The sequence below is a fragment of the Xiphophorus maculatus genome, chromosome 11, assembly GCF_002775205.1.
Source record: "Xiphophorus maculatus strain JP 163 A chromosome 11, X_maculatus-5.0-male, whole genome shotgun sequence".
In the NCBI taxonomy this organism is placed as follows: Eukaryota; Metazoa; Chordata; class Actinopteri; order Cyprinodontiformes; family Poeciliidae; genus Xiphophorus; species Xiphophorus maculatus.
Window position 1 is genome coordinate 8,393,612 of NC_036453.1, and position 21,371 is coordinate 8,414,982.

Here is a 21,371-nt window from a genome sequence, read left to right on the forward strand (position 1 = left end):
AGTTAGTAATGTAAAAAGTAATAAACGTAAAAACCAATATCATACCTATCTCTAAAATAAAATGTTTTGTAAAGAAAAATATTACCTAAGCTAAATATACTTTAATTATAAATAAAAAACGAATTATATTGCAACTGTCTAATTATTTAGAATAGAATATACTTTATTGATCCCCAGGGGAAATTGCTTATTTGTAGAAAGCTACTCCATCTTAGGTAATAAATACAAAGTTTGTAAAATATATATACCTAAAAGTGATAAGTTCAAAATGACTAGATATAAACAAATAAATAACAAGCAATCACATGCAAGATATTAATCAATAACTAACCTATAAATGAGCGCAATTGTTTATTTAAATTGTTGATTTAAATAAGGGTTCGTTTACTAAGGCCAGTTTAATGCGTTTTAGCTACACTTTGTTTTGTAGTGTTTCTATTTTTGATCAGAAAATAATGTTCATTTTGTCTAATGATCTCCATAATATAGACATATAAAACAATGAAATATATTATGTTCTACATAATATTATTGGGTAGGGTTAGGGTTAAAAAACAAACAAAAAACCTCATTTTTGACAAATTAAAAGTTAACTTGCCACTTACAACATGGCGGACACACTGACGTTTCGTTTAGTCTGTTCAGCGCGCTGTCCAATGGCGAACGCCCGTCTTGCCACACTCCTCATGTTATTGGATAACATCGTGAACAGGTGGTGCTAATGCTGAACGGTAATTGGTCCATTCCTCACGAACTCTTGTGCACTCAACTGAGACACGCACACTCGTGAGGTTGGAGAAGGACGCCAACATGGCTGAAGCAGAGGGGAGCGAAGTTACTTCAGGAGGAATTTTCCAAGAAATCTTCACCTCCCCGTTGAACCTCACCCTGCTCAGCCTCTGCTTGTTCTTGTTGTACAAAATCTTCCGCGGCGACCGGCCGTCGGATCTGGGTGAGGTGGAGAAGCCTCTGCCTAAAATGAAAAAGAAGGATTTCACTCTGGCAGAGTTGAAGCCTTACGATGGAGTGCAGGATCCGCGGATTCTCATGGCCGTTAACGGGAAAGTATTCGACGTGACCAGAGGAAAGAAGTTCTACGGACCCGGTAAACGTTCCTAAAAGCTGCGGTTTCCTCCCGCCTTCCAGCATCTAAGCTGGCCTGAGGCGACCGTTTGTCGTTTCCAAGGTTTAAACAGCTGGTTAATTTCCGTGCTCTGGGTTTTGGGTCGTTTATTTTAGTTTTTCTGCTGGAATGTGGCGTCACACCCCTTTAATCAGATTTTTATTTTAAAGCGGAGAGGCTGTGGCAACCTTTAAATCAGAGATCGTCTATGAACAAGTTCACTCCTTCTCCAGAAAAAGACCATGGAGTGTCGCAGAGCATTTAAAGTGACAAATAATTAGTATTATTGCAATCAGATGATTAAGACTCATTTACACTATTTTCTTAGTTGTTGTTTTCATTTTTATTTATTTAATGTCCTTTATTTAATGTTCTTATTAAATGAATGGTTGAATTGACTAAAACTTTGAATTGATTGTAATTTGAGGTTTTTCTAAACAGAAATCACATTGTTCAATTTGTGTGCATAAGAAAAAAAACACACTTACTGATTCCAATATCCTCTCAACTTAATGTCATACCAGATTATATCAGGTACAGCAGAATGAAATAGTTTTAGTTTTCTGTGATTAGCATAATCCATAGCATCAGTTTTTATTTTTTAACATTATTTTAGGTTCAAATTCTGACACTAAGTCCCTCATTTGTTGCTCTTTAAAATCTCGCGTGCGCCTTTTTGTCACAGAATAACATCTGAATGTCGGATTTACTTAATGAAGTCATTTTTTCCAGGGGTCACAGGAGCGTTTCTGACTCAGTTGTACCTGTCTGGTTTTTATCTTATCTCATTCTGTAACCTCTGCTGTGCGTGACCTCTGACCGACTGGATAACCGGCGGCCATCATCCAAAGTCTGCAGCCCTGGACTTTAAATCCCAGCAGGAGATCATGGTTTAACTGATTTTCATGTTTTTAACGTTTTTGCATAAAGTCATTTTTCACAGCAGCATCTGCAGCCTTGAATGTGTCTAAAAGAGGCAAAGAGCCGCTGTTAAAACTCAACAAACATCAATATAAAGGAAGTTTATAAACTGAAATATCATAAATATTCAAGTTGAAGTTGAATATTTATGATTCTAATGCTTCAGATTATCCGTTGCATTCAGTGAGGATCTGATAGTATGACGCTTTCACTGTATTGAAATATTTTAAAACAAAATGAATATAGCATGATATTTTTTATTTGAAACAGAAAAGTAACTTATATTAAAATAATATAAAATTGGTTATGTGTTAATATTAAAATTAAAGTCTTTGACCAGGAGCCATTTATGCTGCTAGCGCTAGGCTAGCACGTTAGCTTTACTTATATTTACCCAGAATGCCCTGCTCTGTAGTCCACTTCCTGCTTTTGGAGCAGTTTCCGGTCCGCTTGGCGTTCACATTCAAACTGAACCCAGACCAAGGTTTAGAGGACCAGAGGTCAGAGGTCGATTAGAGTTCACACCTCACCAACTGGACTTTGACTAGGCAGACAGAGCGGAGTCGGGTTAAGGCTGAAGGGGTCTGAATGATAAAATCCTTTATTGATTTAGAATAACTGACTCTTCCTCTGGAAGTTTCCCGTTGCTTTAAATGCTCGGTGTTCTTGTTTCTAGCTCCCCCTGCTGTTCAGCCTGTGATTAGCAGATAAAGCTACAGAAACGTTTGGTGTTCTGATCAGCATGCAGACGTTTCATATATATTCACAATTTAAATAAATGATTTTCATTCATCAAAATCAAACTAAACACCAAGCCTGTAATAATAACGCCTTATTCTGGATGATTGACGTTTTTGTAATTAATATTGTTAATAATAACGATAATATTGTTGTTTTGAGATCATTTTCCAGTAATATATTGGTAATAATGGCGTAATAATAGAGCAAAAACAGACTCTCACAGATCAACAAACTTTAATTTCTAATGAACATTTAACTCTGGAACTCAAATACATTTTAAATATCTAAAATAAATAAAACAGAATCAATAAATAAAATGAATTATGAAAATTATCCCTAAAAAACACTAAACCGAAAACTTTATCATCCAGTTTTTGGTAGGAAGAGAAAAACAATAAATCATAGAATTGGAAGTTATTGATATGACTTTAATTTAGTGATGTGATGAGTTGATTTAACGATGGTTGTGGCCGGCGTCCCTGCAGACGGGCCGTACGGCGTGTTCGCCGGCAGAGACGCCTCCAGAGGCCTGGCCACCTTCTGCCTGGACAGAGACGCCCTGAAGCCGGAGTACGACGACCTGTCGGACCTGAACGCCATGCAGCAGGAGAGCCTGGCCGAGTGGGAGACGCAGTTCACCAGTCGGTTTCCTTTCTACTCATCCATTTTCTGTTTCTGATCATTTTGGAAAAACACCTGATTGGTTGTGAGGTTTTAGTGATCAGAACCAAGCGGCTTTCAGGTTCACCTGATCCAGATGTCCTGCTCACATTATCAATAAAATAATCAGATTTCACATTTCAGATTTATTCGTGTCCCAAATTGGGCAACAAAACATACCAAAAGGACATGTAATACAAATCCATACGTAATGTGAAGAGTGCAGCAGGTGTTTCTTTATCACTAGACCAGGTGCAATCCCCCCACCTGGTCCGGCAGTAAGATGAGACATTGCTGCAGGAACAAAGGAGAGCTTCGACCTGCTGCTTTTTCTACTAGGAGTCTGAGTCTGTAAAGGATGAGAAGCATCAGCAATAATGGCTTTAGTTTTCCTCATGATTAGTTTTCTACACTGTTCTGTTAGTGATTATTGATCAACTCCTAAGATCTTATTGCTAGTATGTTTTAATCTGCTAAGGGAGTTTTTTAAAAACACATAATCAACACGTGTTTTAATCTTTCTGCTTCAGACTGAACCTTTTTAGTTGTTCCTAACTCCTGATTGATCCTAACTGGGACTGAAGATAATTATTGTTTTAGTTATTGATTAATCGATTAATCAGATCAAATAAACGGGCATATCTGCATTTAGCTGCTTAAACCTTTTTCAGACATTATATTTACTGTTATTGCATTTTAGGCAATAAAATATTTATTTTCTTTAAGAGAGGAATCAAGTTATTTATTTGCATCTTTTAATGGTTTAATACATTAAAAAACTAAAGCAGCTAAATGAAAAGTTAGCCCATTTTTATCATGTTAATCAGAATCACTGGAATAATCTGTGACTCAGCCGAAGATTATTTCAGTTTCCACTGGAAAAACCTTTAAATCCTGAAACCTGATGGGTTCTGTTGCAGTGAAATACGATTACATCGGGAAACTGCTGAAACTGGGAGAAGAACCGAGCGAATACACGGACGAAGAGGAGGGAAAGGACAAGAAGAGCGACTAGGGGACGAAGAGGAGACTGGCCTTACCGTTTGTAGCACCTTCGCTCTGAGCTTCAGGACTTTCTGAGAAAACATTTCCATTTCCTTCAGCTTTGGACCAATCACTGATCTCCATTTCTTCGGGCCGTTAACGGTGAAGCGCCGTGTTTCTGCTCAGATCGTCTCGTTGTAATCGGTTTCATCTGAACTCAAACTCGGCTGAATTGGTGAAAATAAAAATGTGTCAGAAGCTGCTTGGACTCTTTCTGATGAAAACCTTTTAAAGACGATAAATTAGCATAATTATTGCATATTAAATGTTAAGGAAGCTGCATGTAGACGGAGTTACAAACAACTGATCTGGACTGTTTTGTACATAATCGATTCCCAACCTGAACAGAAACGGTTCATTCAGATTTCTGCTGTTTTCTCTGCTTTTACATTGAGAGACATTTTCAACTTTTTGCTTCTTTTTTATGTTTAAGATGAAATATAATCATTTGAAGACTTGTAATGACACTATGCTCTGAAACTACAGTTGTAATAAACTGCTTCTGTTTTTATTATTTTAGCACTAAATCAGGATCTGATCTTTACATTTATTCTGGTTACTAAAATGATCTTCTGATGGTTTTAAGCTCAAACTCATTTAAAGTTTATTTTTCTGTTTTGCTCTTGTTTTACGCATTTAATTTGTTATAAAATGAAGCAATATTTTCCTGTATGTATGCATTGGGTCTCACAGACATAATCTCTGAATCATATTTTGATTTAATAAAGAAAAGTTTAAAATGACCAGCTGGGTGACTTTTGTTTCAGTTTCTTAAAGTTAAACATTTACAAATTAAGTATTTTTTTTTTTGTTGAGCAGATATTAAAGCGGATAAAAACACCAGCGATCAGCCTGAAACCTGGAGTAGTGATGACCTCTGACCTGACCCTTCACAACCACATAAAGACGGTCACAAAGTCGGTCTTCTATCAGCTGAAGAACATCTAGAGCATTAATGCCGTCAGGGGAGGCAGATATATCACCTGCCATCATGGAAAAATATAAAATGATAAAATAATTTATATTGCTATTTTCACCCTGTAGTTTGTACTATAAAGTATTTTTCATTTAGCTTAATCAATTCTGATTATTTTTTCTTCAAAATCGCTGAGTTTTCACATTCCCATTTAAATGTTCGGAAGCAGTTTTTCCCTTTGATGTGGAGCAAAGACAAAATGAATAATATCTACATGTCCAGGTTTGGTGGAGTTATTCTACGGCGGCTATGCATGACGTAAATGAATATGTCAGGCTTTTATTAAATTTCGCATGCTCAGAATTTCCTTATGTAAACAATAACATGCAGGGGATCTATGTTTGTAAACATGATTATGATTAAGTCAGAGCCTCATGCGTTTATCTTCAGTCGCTTTGATTCCTGCAGCAGCGTCTGTCCAACAAATCAATCCTCCAGCTGCAGCTGATCCAGAACGCTGCTGCTGGAGTTCTGACCAGAACCAGGAGGATAGAGACATAAACCCAGTTCTCCAGAACCTCCACTGGCTCCCTGTAGCTCAGAGGATAAACTTTAAATCCTGTTAGTTTATAAACCACTGAACGGATCAGAACCACAACACATTAAAGATCTGCTGCTGCTGCTGGATCAACCTTCCAGACCCATCAGGTTCTGGTTCTGGTTCTGCATCAGAAACACTGAGATCCTTTAAATCCAGACTAAAAGCAGCTGGTTAGAGTTTTACTTGAAACGTAATCAATAATCAATTTAACGATGGAACTCGACTTAATGTCCCGATTGATTGTTGATTCTGTTTCATGACTTTGTGTTTCTATGATGTAAAGAAAAGCTGCTGAAACTTTCTGTACAGATCAAATTGGATTTGATTTAGTTTAATACTTTTTATGATCATCAGTTAATTTAACTTTATAAAAATAATTTTAAACTGTAAATCTAAATTGTTTAGTATCAAATATATTTAGAACAAAATTAATACTGAATGTTTTTCATTTTTTACATCATGTTTGTTGTATTTTATTGTGATTTTATGGGACAAAACAAAGAAGAGAATATTTATGAAGTGAATAGTAAGAAAGGAAAAAGGTTTTTCAATTTGTTTTAAATGTCTTTGTATTTTTCTGGTGGTCAAACTTTGATGCTCTGGGTCATGCAGAGTGAAGTTTGGTCAGATTGGATGGAGCAGGACTTTTCAAGCCTCACTGCAGATTCTCCATTAGATTTTAGTCTGGACTTTGACTGGGCCATTTGAAGACATGGCTATTTTTGGTTTGGATCGGCTCTGACTGATTCTGCTGCTGGAAGGAGAAACTTCAACATGCCTTCCAGAAAGGGCCAGTCTGTAGCTCTATGATGTAGCAACGCATCCCCACAGCATGATGCTGCCACTACCATGTTCCACCACTGAGATGGCATGCAGAAAGTTTCTGACACATCTAGGCCAAACAGCTGTAGTTTAATGTTTGCTGTGTTCCCTATGCTGCTCAAATCAAACTGCAGATAATAGTTTTTAATCGTTCTTTTCTGGAAACTGAAGTAGTTTCCGGAAAATGACTCATAGTTTTCCTGTAAGCAGATTCTCTGCTTACTTTTAAATGTTGAGACAGTTCTTTAAGGTAAAAAGTCAACAGACAGAGGCAACATGCTGGACAGGTGAGAGAATTGACTGCATTAAAAGCAGTAAAATATATATGCATTTCAGTTAATTCATAAATGCCTTAAAAATCAGTTTTTCCTCATGCTACAAATTAGAATATCAAACATTTTATCTTTGTTTGTCTTACATTCGTAATTCAACTTATTTAGAGGGTTCTAATTAATGTGTTGGATCCTCTAAAAGTGAGCAGGTCTAAAGTTATAAAATAAAAACTTCAGAATATTTTTACTGGACTGAACAACAGAACGTGAAGTATAGATGTTACAGTAACATATCGATATTTGTAGCATATCTTCACATACCGCTAGAAGTTTAAATGTTCTCATCTCGGGCAATTTAAGGCCACAGCAAAAACTATTTCTGGTGTATTATAGAATAAAAAAGGTAAGTGTCAGAAGTGGGATTCGAACCCACGCCTCCATTCGGAGACCAGAAGTCCCGTTGATACGGAAGGTTTGATCCTTGAGTCTGGCGCCTTAGACCACTCGGCCATCCTGACACAGTCACATTGTAGAAATTTTACTATATATTTAATCCGTCTCACAGACTTAAGTGTTTTGATTTTGTATATAAAGGATTATTCCATTATGATGTGTATGTGGAAAATGACGTACATGTGTTTAGTTAGGTGTAGGGCGTACAATACTTTTAACGGTTAGTTTTTCTGTACGCATGCGTATTGTAAAAGTCCCAGTCATGCGGCATTGAAGTAACCAGCTCGAACGGAAATATTTTAAAAAACAGAACAAAAGTTTTTGTACATGCCGTTTAATTGTGATTGTTTTATTCATTTTAGCTCATTGAGTTATTACAGGGATGGTATTTAACATATACTTATTTAAGTTGTAGACTATACAGTTTTAGAACTCATTCATGTGTTAAAACTACGGTACGTGAACGCCTCAGCTTCCGGTATATCTGCCTCTGACGGCCATATTGGACTTTTTCAAGGGTATTTGAAGACGCTAAGCCAGACGACATGTACCGGTTTGCGAAGACTGTAGCTATCCTCGGAGGTAAGGAGACCGCTTTCCTTTGTAATTTATATCCTATTTTATGTTATTAGATCAAAGATCAGTCTATTATCAATCAACAGAAGGGAGTAATAAGGTTTTTGGTTGTTTGACCGCCTGCCGTTAGCTAGCCACTAATAGCATGCCCTATGGAATCCTGATGCATTCACACATTATGTGTTTTTATGTGTTTTACTGCACATAAGCCCGGGGTTCTGGTAATTCAAATACGCAACTTACATTGGTGAACACAGTACGGTGTACTAAGTGTTGTCCAGCTCGGTGTAATTAAGATTACAGTTAGTTTGAAAATGTTAGTGTCATAAAACACAAGCATTGTTGTTCCTGCGAAGTCAATCAGGACGGAAAAGCTCACAATAATTTTTCTTAAACACGTTAAAATCTACTGTAAAATAAACAATTGATTTCAGAAGTGGGTTTGTAGTTTCTTACAGGACTGCACTTCAACTTTTACAAATGAAAAATGTTTCCAAGAAATATAAATGCTATCATTTTCAGGAAAAACTTTTGGATGACAGTCTTTCACACCAAAACGGCCTTTTACTAGTTATACAAACTTATTTTAAATCCGTGGTTTATTCTTGTTTTATTTGCAGAGTCCAGGTTATCTTTGTCTCATTTGTATTTCATGTGTTTTTTTTATCTAGATGCATATAATGTTCTACATTGCTCATTTGAATCTCTATAAAAGGTTATTCTGCTCGTTCAAACTCTAAAAATCTTGTACCTCTATAATATGTTCCTTTTCATTTGAAGACGAGTTAAACCTATGAAACTTTTTAAAGTAAAGTGAGTTATTATTTTAGTTTTATTGTTGAAGTAACCAGATTGACTTTTTTTATCCATAAATAACGTTGATGTTGACATTGTGATTGGAGTTGGGCGAACGCTCCTCAGACTGTCTGCTTGTGGTTTCTGGAAAACGTATTCTCCATCAGTTTTTAATTTTGCAAAGCTTCATTCTGATTGAGACTTCTATTTCTGCTTTTACACGTTTATAATTAATGGTAATTTATTGTCCATGACACCCACCTGATCTCTTTATTTCTTTAGTTGATGATGCGTAGCCTCCAGGATTAAACCCAGGCGGTGTCTCTCTGTCTCTCTGTCTCTCTGCAGGCCGGGCCGGGCGGCAGCTGAGGCATGGATCCACCGCGCCTCAGGACTTCCACTCCAAGTACGGCATGGGAGTTCTGGTCAGTGGCTCCGTCTTCTGCACCGCCGTCTGGGCATATGTAAGTAACAACAGAAGCTTTTATTAAAATATGCAAATCAGACAGATTCTGATTGATCCTCTGAATAAATGAATGTTGGATATCAATTTAAGGGAATAAAAACTGGAGAAAGTTTAAAGACAGTAAGAAAGCAAAAGCCTTAGTTTGGAAAAAATGTGATTAGTTTTGATCTGCATTTTACCCAAATGTTTTGTGGAATTGTCTTTATGTAATTTTTGGTGATGATGATTTTACTGTCACCTATTGACATCAACTCTTCCCTCAAACAGAGGAAATATTTTACTGAGTTCATAAATCTGCAGATACTGAAAAATGTGGATTTATTATTAAAAATGTAGATTTCTTGTTTTGAAGAAACTTATGGAAAATGTTTTAACCTTCACTGCATACATTTTCTCCTTATAAAATAATACAAACCGTCAGTCATACATTATTTCAAAGTGACAGTTTTAGGATTTTATTTATTTTTTCTGATGGTATAATATTCAAGTATTCATGCTAGAGGCCACAACACCAACGTCACCTGCACAACACGCTTTCCGTTGTTAATTTTGACTGCTAGAGGGCAGCAAAAGGTTGTTTTCTATCATACATTACATGAAATTATGGCAAAACACTTGTCATTCAATAAAAAAAGAAGAGAAAAACTGGATTTTATTTTGCATTGAATGTAAATCAAAGGTCTGCATGGTGCCATGTTGAGCTCAACCTTTCGATTGTTCTGCTTTACGTGTGTCATGTCTGTTATTTCTTTTATAACTTTTATCTTTAAAGCATACAAATGAAGGTGAAACATTATTTATCCTGGACATCAACACAGGTCCCAAAATTTACCTGGAAAATTACAAAATGATCCCAGTCAATGATCTGAAATCTGAAATGTGTTTAAATCTTTGGTCTGAAGACATAAAACATTTTAAAACCTGAAGCCTGAGCTGATTGTCAGACTTTATTCCATCTGGTGTTAGTTTAGTGACCTTTTGTTACTGGTGGCTGTGCAGGTTCTGACCCAGACGGGAATCGTGTGGAACGTGTCTCCAGTCAAGAGAATGACGCCCAAACCGTGGAGAGACGCAGAGTGAAGAGCAGCAAGCGTCTGGATGGACACACATGATCTGTGTTCACATGGAAATTTCTCTTTATTCCAACAAACTTTGTTCAAATAAATTGATTCCACTTCTCTGCTGTTTGAAGGTTGTTTCCAGGAAAGAACAGAAATCTTCCTGCTTATATAAATGACTTGCAGTATATTTTCAACGTTCAGGAATAAAAATCTGTTAAAGAATATAACTCTGTTTTTATTTGTATTATTTTCCATTGGTTCTTTGGATACAAAGTCCTGCTGGAAACTGCTGAGATGTTTCTTATTAAACACATTTAATTCAACTGATTGATTAATATAAAGCAAAAACCTGCCAAAATAATTAGGAAGCCATCTAAAATATGCTGCAATGAGACTGACAGACGCAGTACTTGCTTTAATGTTTGTTTTTCTGCTTCAGTGTACCAGAGTTTAACTGGTAGCTGATATCAAAAAATGTAGTTTAATGGGTTAAAACTGGATTTATTTTATAAAACAAAAGCATTTTAAATGTAGAAATACCAAGATGTAATGGCATTCATGATTTATCAAGTTTATTAACTGGTCGTATGTTTAAAATACTGCAACTCGCATAAGATAAAAATGTTTCTTAAGAATCTACTTTAAAATGTATAAAATTGGGATTCCACTTATAAGTCACGGAAAACTTTATTTAAAGCTTATTTGTAAGATTTGTGCAATATTTATCGGTAAATCCTTGGTCAAAGCTGAATGATTATTTGCGAGGCATATTAATTTAATAATACATTTTAAACCAGACAAGTATGCAGTCGGAGGTTTATTCTAAAGCAAACCGGCCACCGCTTCAACTCTTAAGAAAACTATCATATATATTATAATATTTAATTTACCTTTAGTATTTTTGAGTTAATCACATCAACACATGAAGATATGCAGTTTTTTTTTATTTATTTTATAAAGATCTGCTGGTACAGTTACCAGACACAACGAAGAATTCCGTCAGGAGACGTTCATCCCTCTAATCCAATCAGAACACACCAGTTCTAACCGTATTCGCCAATCAGACGCCGGGGGAGAGATTTGCCCCGCCTCCACGCTCTTCCTTTGCTCTGCTTTAAGGTCACCAGTGACATTCGGTAGCTAACTCGCCAGCAGCCGGGGGAAGCGGAGGAGAGCCAGTCAGGACGGTGAACGACAGAACCAACCGAACCAGCCAACATGTCTCTCTCCAACAAACTCACTCTGGACAAGGTGGACGTCAATGGGAAGCGGGTCATTATGAGGTGGGCAGTTTAATGTCGCTTGTAGCCGCGGCAGCTCGAACAACAGCTAATGGGGAAGGAGCCGCCAGTTAGCTGGCATCCATCAGTTCGGTAGTAATGTCTGTCCGGTCGGTATGTTGGGACTCTAAAGTGATGCTTCACTGTAGCCAAGCAGAGTCACAGGAAGTGAATCAGTGTGTCGTCACGTTTTCCGTCCCCGTTACGTGCTTGAGAGGAGAAGCTGAATGGATGAAACCTCTGCATTAACATGCTGCTCGGCCTGCCATTTAATGTCAGAAACACGGTCCGGTTTGAGGGATACGGAAGGGGATTAGGGCCATTTAAGAAAGTCAAAATTCCTTAAATTCAACCAGTTTAGAGGTTTTTATATGAGATCTGCCATTATCGGCGTTTTTTGCGTGGGTAGCTCTGAAGAGACCGATTTATTTCTTACTTAATTAATAAAAGCATTAAAATGAACATCTCCCATTTTTTTGTCCATAAACCCGTCACCTAACTACACCTCCTTAAAATTCAGTGAAATGCATAGAGAACGTTTTGATCCAGAAATTTGAGTATAACACAGGGTTGTAGCTTTCTGGCTTTTTATGTCACATAATCTATATTTATGTGATGTCAAAACCAGATCAGCAGAAAAGAGCCCAAAGTGCTTTCCTCCGAGGAGTGGCATCCTGTCTAGATGTGCTTCTTGCTCCGTTTTATTGGATCCTCAGTCTGTTGGCGAGCGTTTGAAACCGACACCATGTGTGGAAATGTCAGAGGGCCATGAGGGTTTGCTCAGTATAGGACAAGGTTCACGTAAAGCCAGCACTGCTCGGCGTTAAAAGGTCATTTTCAGTCAATTCCAGGCCTGTAGCAGCCTGCCACATGGCTGGTGTTTCATGGATTGCTGGGTTTGGAGAACGTGGCTGGGCCCGACTGAAGCAGCAAGGCAGGCTGCTGCAGAAACCTGCAGCGCTGGAGCAAAACGTGGCCAGAAACCTGAAAACAGAGTGCAGGAGTTTATTTTGTTCTTAGTTTGAGGACAACTTGGAGAAATATTTCCAGCATCTTCAGTTCTTGGTTTTATCAGCCAGTTTTAGTTCTGATATTTTAGTTGGACCAGAGTACTGGTCTAGTCCTGTTGATTGAGAAAATCAGACACTTTGTGGAGATAATTTAGAAATATTTGTGCTCAAGTATTTCAGTAAATGTGACTTTTTGTTACTCTCCACATCAATCAGACTTTAACTTGACATCAAGTGTGGCAGCAGTAAAGTAAAAAATACTGCCCCCTGCAGGTGGGAGTTAGCATTACTTAAACTCAATGTTTTTGACCATTTTTGTGGAAAACTTGCATTAAACTTAGTTGTGGGGATCTGTTGATTTTGCATGAATTTCCACTATGGTGAAAAACTGGAGAGTTTGATGCTATTTGGTCTCTGGAGTCCTGAGGGCCACTTAAAAGGCCTTGGCGGGCCGGGTTTGGCCCCAGGCCTCGAGTTTGACACATGATTTAGAAGCAGAACAGCTAGATTTCCTGAGAGGAGCGAGCTGAAACACTTGATTTAAACATTTTCAGTTATTCCTGTAAATGCAGAGTAAGCGGCATGAAATGTGTCAAAACGATGTAATTACAGTAACTGTTCTGTTCCAGAGTCGACTTCAACGTTCCCATGAAGGACAAACACATCACCAACAACCAGAGGTTAAACTCTTTCTATATTTCAACTCAAATATTAACCAAAGTGAACCATAATGAGACAACTGCCTGTTGATCTGAACTGTTCTCAGGATCAAGGCGGCAGTGCCAAGCATCCAGTACTGCCTGGACCACGGGGCAAAGTCCGTGGTTCTGATGAGCCATCTGGGCCGTCCTGACGGGAACGCCATGCCGGAGAAGTATTCGATGGAGCCGGTTGCTTCCGAGCTCAAGACTCTGCTGGGAAAGTGAGAGCTTCACCGTAAAACCTTTATTTTCTTTTGTTGTTTAAATTGTAAATGAACACGTGTAGAAGCTAAGCCCCGCCCCCAAAAAACTCCACGAAAGTGGGCATGACCAAGAGACCGATGGGCGTGGCCAAGATGATGAAGCACTGATGCTAACTTGCCAATTTTGTTGCTGTATTTAGCAACTGTTAAGACTCCTAGTGACTTTTTTTTTTAGTGACAAATTTAGCAACTTTTTTTCTTGTTTTCAGTTTTCGGAAACTTTGGCAGCAACATGTGAAGTTGCTGCCTTCTGTTAGTGTCCTGAGTGAGAACGAGTCGCTCCCATCAGCTGCGTTTTTCTGCTGATGTAAGGAAAACTTTGACGATATTCTGCTAATCTCATAAAACAATTTTGCAATTGATGAGTTTCCATTAAAGAAATGCAATTAAAATCGGACGTGAATAAATGTAACCCGATAAGTCATAAAAAAAAACATGCAGCGCCATCATCCTGTTGTTGTCTTCTTCGTGGTTCCCACTAGAAAAAATGTTTCCAGTTCTCAAAAATGAACTAATTTCAATGCAGTGCAGAAAAATCTCCTCATCCTGATGCAAGAACTATCAAAGATATTTAGGGTTTTTTTGATTTTGTTTTTTCAAAATTGCCATTTCCGTTGGGCAAACTTATCTTTGTGACTTCAGTTTAGTTTCCACCGACGGCGGGAAAATGACATCCTGCAGTGATTTGATCTCAGTTTGCGAATTATTTTCATACCTTTCCTAGTTCTTCTAAACTTCTTAAAGCAGAATAAAGTTTATGATTCTCCTAAAAGTTAGAATAAATTAGATCTAATATTAAAGTTGTTGAACTTTGACCCCTTAAACAGTAGTAGGAAGAAACTCCAAATGGTCCAGTTCCTGTAGGACTGATGTTTGTTCTGACGATTCTCAGATTGGTCCAAAGCCGGTAACCTGCAGGGAAACCCAGCAGGGGAGCTGATGGTTGTGTGTGGCGTTCCTTAGGGTCGTGACCTTCCTGTAGGACTGATGGTTGTGTGTGGCGTTCCTTAGGGTCGTGACCTTCCTGTAGGACTGATGGTTGTGTGTGGCGTTCCTCAGGGTCGTGACCTTCCTGTAGGACTGATGGTTGTGTGTGGCGTTCCTTAGGGTCGTGACCTTCCTGTAGGACTGATGGTTGTGTGTGGCGTTCCTCAGGGACGTGACCTTCCTGAAGGACTGCGTGGGTCCGGAGGTGGAGGCAGCCTGCTCCAACCCGGCTGCCGGCTCCGTCATCCTGCTGGAGAATCTCCGCTTCCACGTTGCTGAGGAGGGCAAAGGCAAAGACCCGGCTGGGAACAAGGTCAGTGGAGCATTCTACTGGTTAAACTGGTTAAACAGGAGGCGCAATATGTTGAGTAATCATTGAACATATTTGGATATTAATTGATTTAACCAGCAGTAGGAAACAGAAACGGGCCAGGCTCTAGGGTCGGGCAGATGAAGCCTCACTGGGTGTGTGGCACATTTCCCAAACTGTCGACTCTGCGTTGCTGTATCACTCAGTGACACCTGCTGGATTTAAAAAGTAATTACAGGCAAATTCAATAAAGACTGGAAGCTGTTGGGTCTATTTTAGTTCCTAACCTGCAAGGAATCAACCAAAAACACAAATTGCTTTTCTGCAGAAGAGGGAAGCAGAGCCAGATGCGGAGAACCGCCGTCAAACACTGTGATCAACCCCGCCGGCTCTTCGTCCCCAACTGACTTTTATTATGATTACAAGGAAGGAAGTTGGTCGTTTTCACACAGTCACACAAAGAATGGATCAAAGACCTTTACTACAGGATGTTCTGGGACCTTCTGTGGACCTGGCCTTACCAGGCACCAGGCTGACCGTTACCAATCAGTTTCACAGGAAGCTGTTAACACAGGAATGTGTTAATGTTTCTAGCCTCCAGGCAAACATCCTAAAAAACACTTAATAATGTACCACAAGAGAAAGGAGTCAAGTAAACAACAGACAAAATAATAATATGAAAACATAACCTCTCAAATAAACTCATAAGTAAATGAACTTGGATAATTTGTCTAACAGAAAGTGACTGAACACGGTTCATTCACGGTTTTCTTTAGAAACATCAGCTGCTGTCACAGCTTTGGGTCCGTTTACAAACCATTTCCTTGTAATTACATGCAGTGATTTGCAAAAGCATGAAAATACAAATGAACACAATTAATCATGACAAACTGAACTGACAGCAAATGGTTGAGGTGGAGGTCCAGTTCAGTCTCCTGCTTTTGGAAACACCAGGATTTATCCCCGAGTGTCTACCGGTGGGTCCCGAGTGTCTACCGGTGGGTCCCGAGTGTTCCTCAGTCCCTGGCTTTGTTTTCAGTTTCACTGAGCGACGCTCTGAGTTTTATGCCTCGATTTATTCAAGTGCAGATCTACATCTGCACTGAAAGTTGTCTCCTTCCTTCCCTAGTTTCCTTCCTTCTTTCTCTCTTCTTCATGGTCTTCATCATCCTCTTTGACCTTTGTGACCTCTGTGACTTTCAGACCAAGGCCACCCAGGAACAGACGGACTGCTTCAGGGCGTCTCTGTCCAAGCTGGGCGACGTTTACGTCAACGACGCGTTTGGGACGGCGCACAGAGCTCACAGGTGAGCCCAGGCTCAGCAGGAACATGGTTTGTGAAACGCTGTCTTTAAGCTGCGATGTCTTGGTCGTTTCCCAGAGTTTGGTTGTGGAAATGGAAACATTTTGTTGTTTATTGTTTGAGTTGCAAATCCAGGTGTAGTTGCAGGTGAGTGGGCGGAGCTTCCTGTCTCTCGTCACCTGATTACAGCTCATATAGTGGCCTTTCAGTATCACACCTCAACGTATTTTACGGTGATTTCAGTTTTGGTTGGGTTACACAGCAGCTTCCATGCATGTGGAAAAATGTCAGATGCAGCAAAGCGACCGTCTTCCAGGCTTTCTGGTTTCTGTTGTCATGGTAACCAAGTCCCGGTTTTCGTTGCTGAAACAGGGAAACGTAGCATACCGCTGTGACGATCCTGAGAAACCCGACCAGACTAACACTGTGACCTGTCCCCTCAGCTCCATGGTGGGGGTGAACCTCCCCCACAAGGCGGCGGGTTTCCTCATGAAGAAGGAGCTGGATTACTTCGCCATGGCGCTGGAGAAACCTCAGAGGCCGTTTCTGGCCATCCTGGGAGGGTGAGAGGAAGTTCAGCCATTTATTCTGTTTCTACTTCCTGTCAGTTTGTGCTGCAGATTTAAATCCTTCCTCTGTCCGACGGTTGACGTTTTAAACACCGACATTACTGTGAAAGTCTGACTGCAAACAGAAAACTTTAACTTTCATCAAACCTGATGGTTTTCACTGCAGACGCACAGATCAGTTATCAATATCTGTATCGGTCCGATAGCCCATCCATAAGGCCGATCTATTCACTCTAATGCTATGCTCTGAATGAATATAATTGATGGCGGCATACCGCCACAATAAAAGCCCCTCACCCTCAGAATTAAGTTTATTATTGTTAAAAAAACAAAGTGTGTTATATAAAATATATGGCCTGTTCACTTATATTCAGCATAATCGGTTCGAAATTCAGTTTAATACCATCAAGCATTCAATGTAACTTTATTTTGAAAATCCACCCCTGTCGATGTGTTTCCCTTCATAACATCGGCTGGTACCGGGCCTCACTGGTTCTGGACTAGAACTTTCAATAAGGGCTCACTGGTTTTTTCCCACTGGTTGTTTCTGACTGGATTTTCTGGCTGGTTGTTGCTGATTGGTTTTTACGACTGTTTTTTTCCCAACTGTTTGTTGCCAACTGTTTCCCTTGCAGAGCGAAGGTGAAGGATAAGATCCAGCTGATCAACAACATGCTGGATAAAGTGGACGAGATGATCATCGGCGGCGGCATGGCCTTCACTTTCCTCAAAGTTCTCAATAACATGGAGGTCAGCGTCGCTTCCAGAACCAGAACCAGTTCCCCTGAAAACCCGAAAGAAAGCTGAACAAATGTACTGTTTTAGAGCAAATAAATCAGGATTTGACTAGGACAGATTGTGTTATTGTTGAGTCTGATGAAACCTCGGTGTGTTTTAGATAAACTGCAGGTCGTGACCTCAGTTCAAACTTTACTGACTCAGTTGAACAGAATCTGGTTCCTGGGCGCTCTGTGTAGATTAGAAACGTCCAGATTAGCAGAAAGTTCAGCAACAAAAAGGAAACATGAAGCAAGAGGAGGTTACAGGTTTGACAATGTTGCATCATGGGAAATGAGGGCGTGACGTTGGAGCTGATGATTTTCTGGTTGGGAAAGTTTTGATATTCAAAGTGTTTTGTAATAAAGTTTATAGAGTGTGATTAAAAGCCTAAATATGGAAAACATTGACAGTTGAAGCCTGATATTTAAAGATATTATTATTATTAAAGTTAAATCTGATTATTTTTAACTGCTGGTTAAAATCATCAAATGTATTTTTATTTGATAAATGATAGAAAACTTGGCAGAAACATTTTAGGTTTTTCTTTTAATCGCTTACGGTAATTTTGGTTTGAACACAAATATTTATTATTCCTGAAGTCTTACCGACGTGTCAACTGGAAGGTCGGGTTCAGTTTCTTAAAGTAAATATCATCTGAACTGGGGGATTTTCTTTGTGACATTTTCTTTCTCAGTCAGATGAGTAGGTCGAGACGCCTCTGTTTGATGATGAAGCCAAATCTTTATTTTTACTCTAGAATCTTTATTTCTGGATCAGATCGGAACGTCTCTGTTCGACGAGGAAGGCGCTGGTATAGTCAAAGACCTGATGGCGAAAGCCGAGAAGAACGGCGTCAGAATCACGCTCCCCGTCGACTTCGTGACCGCCGACAAATTTGACGAGAACGCCGCCACCGGCTCCGCCACAGTCGCTGCCGGCATTCCCGCCGGCTGGATGGTAAGGAGAGGCCTCGGCCTTTGACCTTTGACCTTTGGCCTCGGGTGACCCCCGGCTCTTGCGGTCCGCAGGGTCTGGACTGCGGCCCAGAGAGTTCCCGGCTGTACGCGGAGGCGGTGGGCCGCGCCAAGCAGATCGTCTGGAACGGGCCGGTCGGCGTCTTCGAGTGGGAAAACTTCGCCAGGGGAACCAAGAGCCTGATGGACAAGGTCGTGGAGGTCACGAGGTCAGGCTGCGTCACCATCATCGGTAAGAACCGCCGGGTCGGATTCTGATGCCACAGAATATTTGGGAAAAGATTACTTTTCTTTTTAAAGTCGTACTTTTAAAATTCCTAAACAAGAATTAAAAAGTTAAGATGCTGAGCTGCAGAAAGGAAACGGCCGAGTTCCTCAGAACAATCAGATCCTTAAAACTGTCAGATTTTCTCATTAAAACAATTTTTCTAATGATTTTCCGACTTTATTCTAATATTCACTTCAAACAGCTAAAACGTCACATCGTTCAGTTTGACTTTAACTTTTGGTTTTTCATCAGCTTAGGTCAGGAAATGATTTTATGGTTGAAGCAGCGTTTTTATTTTAATCTTTATGTTCATCTTCACATGTTGACATTCTGCTTGTTCTGCTTCGTTTTAAATTCAATAAATGAATAGAATTTTACTATTAAAGTGAATAAAATCGGTTTCTGACCAACAGCTGATTTCTGTTTGTGTTTCTGAGGATTTGATCTCTTGTCTGTAAACTTTAGCAGAATAAATAAATGTTTATGATAAATATGTAATAAACGGACAAAGGCGTTTCCTCTGACGCTGTTCGCTTTCTGTCCAGGTGGGGGCGACACTGCTACCTGCTGCGCTAAGTGGGACACGGAGGACAAAGTTAGCCACGTTAGCACTGGCGGCGGCGCTAGCCTGGAGCTGCTGGAAGGTGAGCGCCATCAACAGGAAGCAGTTGGGAGCATTTAGGAATTTCAAATTAAAATACAAGCAAATAGGGATTATTATGGGTCAGTAAACACTTATTATTATTATTATTATTATTATAGTGGTGAATAAATGTCTCCATATAAACCAACAGCGCCACCAGCTGGTCAGTCGGCGCCAACAGGAAGAAAAACAGCAAATGGAAAATAAATATTAAATAAACTAAAACAACAAGCTGATTATTTTGGTCAAACGTTAAAATAAATTAACAAACATTCATTTAAATTATTCAGAAAGTTTAACTATAAATTTGAAAAATGACGTAAAATAAAGTGTAGAATTGGACTGAATAGATCTGACCTTATGGATCGGGAACTGATACCCAATCTAGAATTTGCTTCTGTATCAGGACCGATACGGATATTGATATCGGATCGGTTCATGTCTAATATAAACTCTATAATGCTGATCTGTTCTCAGGTAAAGTCCTGCCTGGTGTGGACGCGCTCAGCAGCGCCTAGACGCCTCACTGGAGAGAGAGGGAGTGTGTGTGAGTGTGTGTGTGTGTGTGTGTGAGAGGTGGAGATCTCCTGAAGCATCATCATGACCCCCGACCCCAACCTGCCGCCTGTCCCGCAGAGCGCCGACCTTTAACCCTGATTACTTTCTAACTGCAGATGTTCTCGGCTGCGAAGCAGCAGTAAGGTTTCTCCTTCCTGAGGATCAGAGTTTACGGTTTCTGTAGAGCTTCTCTGTTAACGTGGCGATCATAGATGTGGCCAGCATAGATGTTACTTCCTGTCTGATCTGTTCTAATAAAACCATCTATGTTTAAAAAATAAATCAGCGAACAAGTCCTCATTGAGCGTCGGGGCCGTGCTAAGAAAATACAAGTCAGTCAAAATATTAGAGAATAAAGTCACATTACAACTTCTCAGAATATTTTGACTTTATTCTCGTAATTGTATTTCCTTGTATGGCAGCATTATTCCTCGGTAATAGTCTGTTGAAAAACTGAGTTTTGTCATCGCATTGTTTCCATTAAATAGTTAAAATCACGTGAATGAGTTTGTTCAGGCGATAAATCATTAAAAACACGGAGCGCCAACATCATCGCACCACTTCCTGTTTTCTTCTTCATGGTTTCCAGCAGTAGTAACTTCCTGTTGGTGCTCATGTGGCTCGTGATGAAGAAATTCTTTCTACTGCAGTTTAGCATTATATACCAATTTTAATACAGCTGGAAAAAAAACACTTCATCGTAGCATAAAAACATTTTATCTTTTTTTTTTTGCCCCAAAGCTTCCATCAAGCAAATTTATTTTAATAATTAAAATTTGTGCATTTATCTGGTCAATGGAAATGCAGCTAGTGATGACTTTAACTCGATGAGAACAAATCTTTTCTCATTAACCCGAACTAAAGCATAATTATAAAAGACGGTTTTAATTCTGTAATTCAAAATTGTCTAAACTTGCAAAAACGTTGTTGATGTTTAGTTTATTCATGCAGAACCTTTCAAAAGCATGAATTTATTTTGTTATTAATTTATTATTTCATTTAAACGCAGAATGATTCATTTCTGTTGTTTGGGTAAAACTTAAAAACTTTTTTTTTTTAATACCGACGTGTAAATTGGGATTAGATGGAAATTAGCAGCTCATCTATAATCTGATGTATTTTTATGAAAATGCAACATAATGTGACATTTTCTCTCAAATCAAACAGAATAAATTGAGTAACAAACACAAAGTTGAAACAAATGAATAGATTTATTTGTTCACCGCTAGGGGGCAGCACCTGCTGGTGTATTTACAAACAGAACGTTGTAAATG

General features: G+C 39.2%; 3 protein-coding genes and 1 non-coding gene across 4 annotated transcripts; 3 read left to right on the forward strand and 1 right to left on the reverse strand.

Annotated features, from left to right (window-relative positions):
* The first annotated feature begins 772 nt into the window (after positions 1-772).
* On the forward strand, positions 773-5,058 carry pgrmc1 (progesterone receptor membrane component 1). The gene is made up of 3 exons (XM_005813530.3): positions 773-1,105; positions 3,271-3,426; positions 4,366-5,058. Exons 1-3 carry the CDS (start codon positions 811-813, stop codon positions 4,458-4,460), a joined length of 546 nt encoding a protein of 181 aa, XP_005813587.1. The 5' UTR covers positions 773-810; the 3' UTR covers positions 4,461-5,058.
* Positions 5,059-7,508: 2,450 nt separating this feature from the next.
* trnal-caa lies at positions 7,509-7,618 on the reverse strand. Its single transcript has 2 exons — positions 7,581-7,618; positions 7,509-7,554 (listed from the first exon to the last, which is right to left on the reverse strand). It is a non-coding gene; the product is annotated as a tRNA-Leu (tRNA).
* Positions 7,619-8,029: 411 nt separating this feature from the next.
* Positions 8,030-10,678, forward strand: LOC102237993 (cytochrome c oxidase subunit 7B, mitochondrial-like). The gene is made up of 3 exons (XM_005813531.2): positions 8,030-8,135; positions 9,273-9,388; positions 10,390-10,678. Exons 1-3 carry the CDS (start codon positions 8,099-8,101, stop codon positions 10,468-10,470), a joined length of 234 nt encoding a protein of 77 aa, XP_005813588.1. The 5' UTR covers positions 8,030-8,098; the 3' UTR covers positions 10,471-10,678.
* An 883-nt stretch (positions 10,679-11,561) lies between these two features.
* pgk1 (phosphoglycerate kinase 1) lies at positions 11,562-20,379 on the forward strand. Its single transcript, XM_023342533.1, has 11 exons — positions 11,562-11,734; positions 13,371-13,421; positions 13,508-13,663; positions 14,861-15,005; positions 16,206-16,309; positions 16,749-16,868; positions 17,510-17,624; positions 18,432-18,611; positions 18,683-18,860; positions 19,442-19,540; positions 20,017-20,379. The coding sequence occupies exons 1-11, from the start codon at positions 11,670-11,672 to the stop codon at positions 20,055-20,057; spliced, it is 1,254 nt and encodes a 417-aa protein (XP_023198301.1). The 5' UTR covers positions 11,562-11,669; the 3' UTR covers positions 20,058-20,379.
* Positions 20,380-21,371: the final 992 nt, after the last annotated feature.

Excerpts from the sequence above, each read along its gene's own strand:
- pgrmc1 (XM_005813530.3), top strand. The coding sequence starts at position 811 with ATGGCTGAAGCAGAGGGGAGCGAAGTTACTTCAGGAGGAATTTTCCAA. Across the intron at positions 1,106-3,270 it reads AAAGAAGTTCTACGGACCCG|ACGGGCCGTACGGCGTGTTC; the intron begins GTAAACGTTCCT and ends GCGTCCCTGCAG. Across the intron at positions 3,427-4,365 it reads GTGGGAGACGCAGTTCACCA|TGAAATACGATTACATCGGG; the intron begins GTCGGTTTCCTT and ends GTTCTGTTGCAG.
- pgk1 (XM_023342533.1), top strand. The coding sequence starts at position 11,670 with ATGTCTCTCTCCAACAAACTCACTCTGGACAAGGTGGACGTCAATGGG. Across the intron at positions 13,422-13,507 it reads CACATCACCAACAACCAGAG|GATCAAGGCGGCAGTGCCAA; the intron begins GTTAAACTCTTT and ends AACTGTTCTCAG. Across the intron at positions 15,006-16,205 it reads AAGACCCGGCTGGGAACAAG|ACCAAGGCCACCCAGGAACA; the intron begins GTCAGTGGAGCA and ends TGTGACTTTCAG.
- LOC102237993 (XM_005813531.2), top strand. The coding sequence starts at position 8,099 with ATGTACCGGTTTGCGAAGACTGTAGCTATCCTCGGAG. Across the intron at positions 8,136-9,272 it reads GACTGTAGCTATCCTCGGAG|GCCGGGCCGGGCGGCAGCTG; the intron begins GTAAGGAGACCG and ends GTCTCTCTGCAG. Across the intron at positions 9,389-10,389 it reads GCACCGCCGTCTGGGCATAT|GTTCTGACCCAGACGGGAAT; the intron begins GTAAGTAACAAC and ends GTGGCTGTGCAG.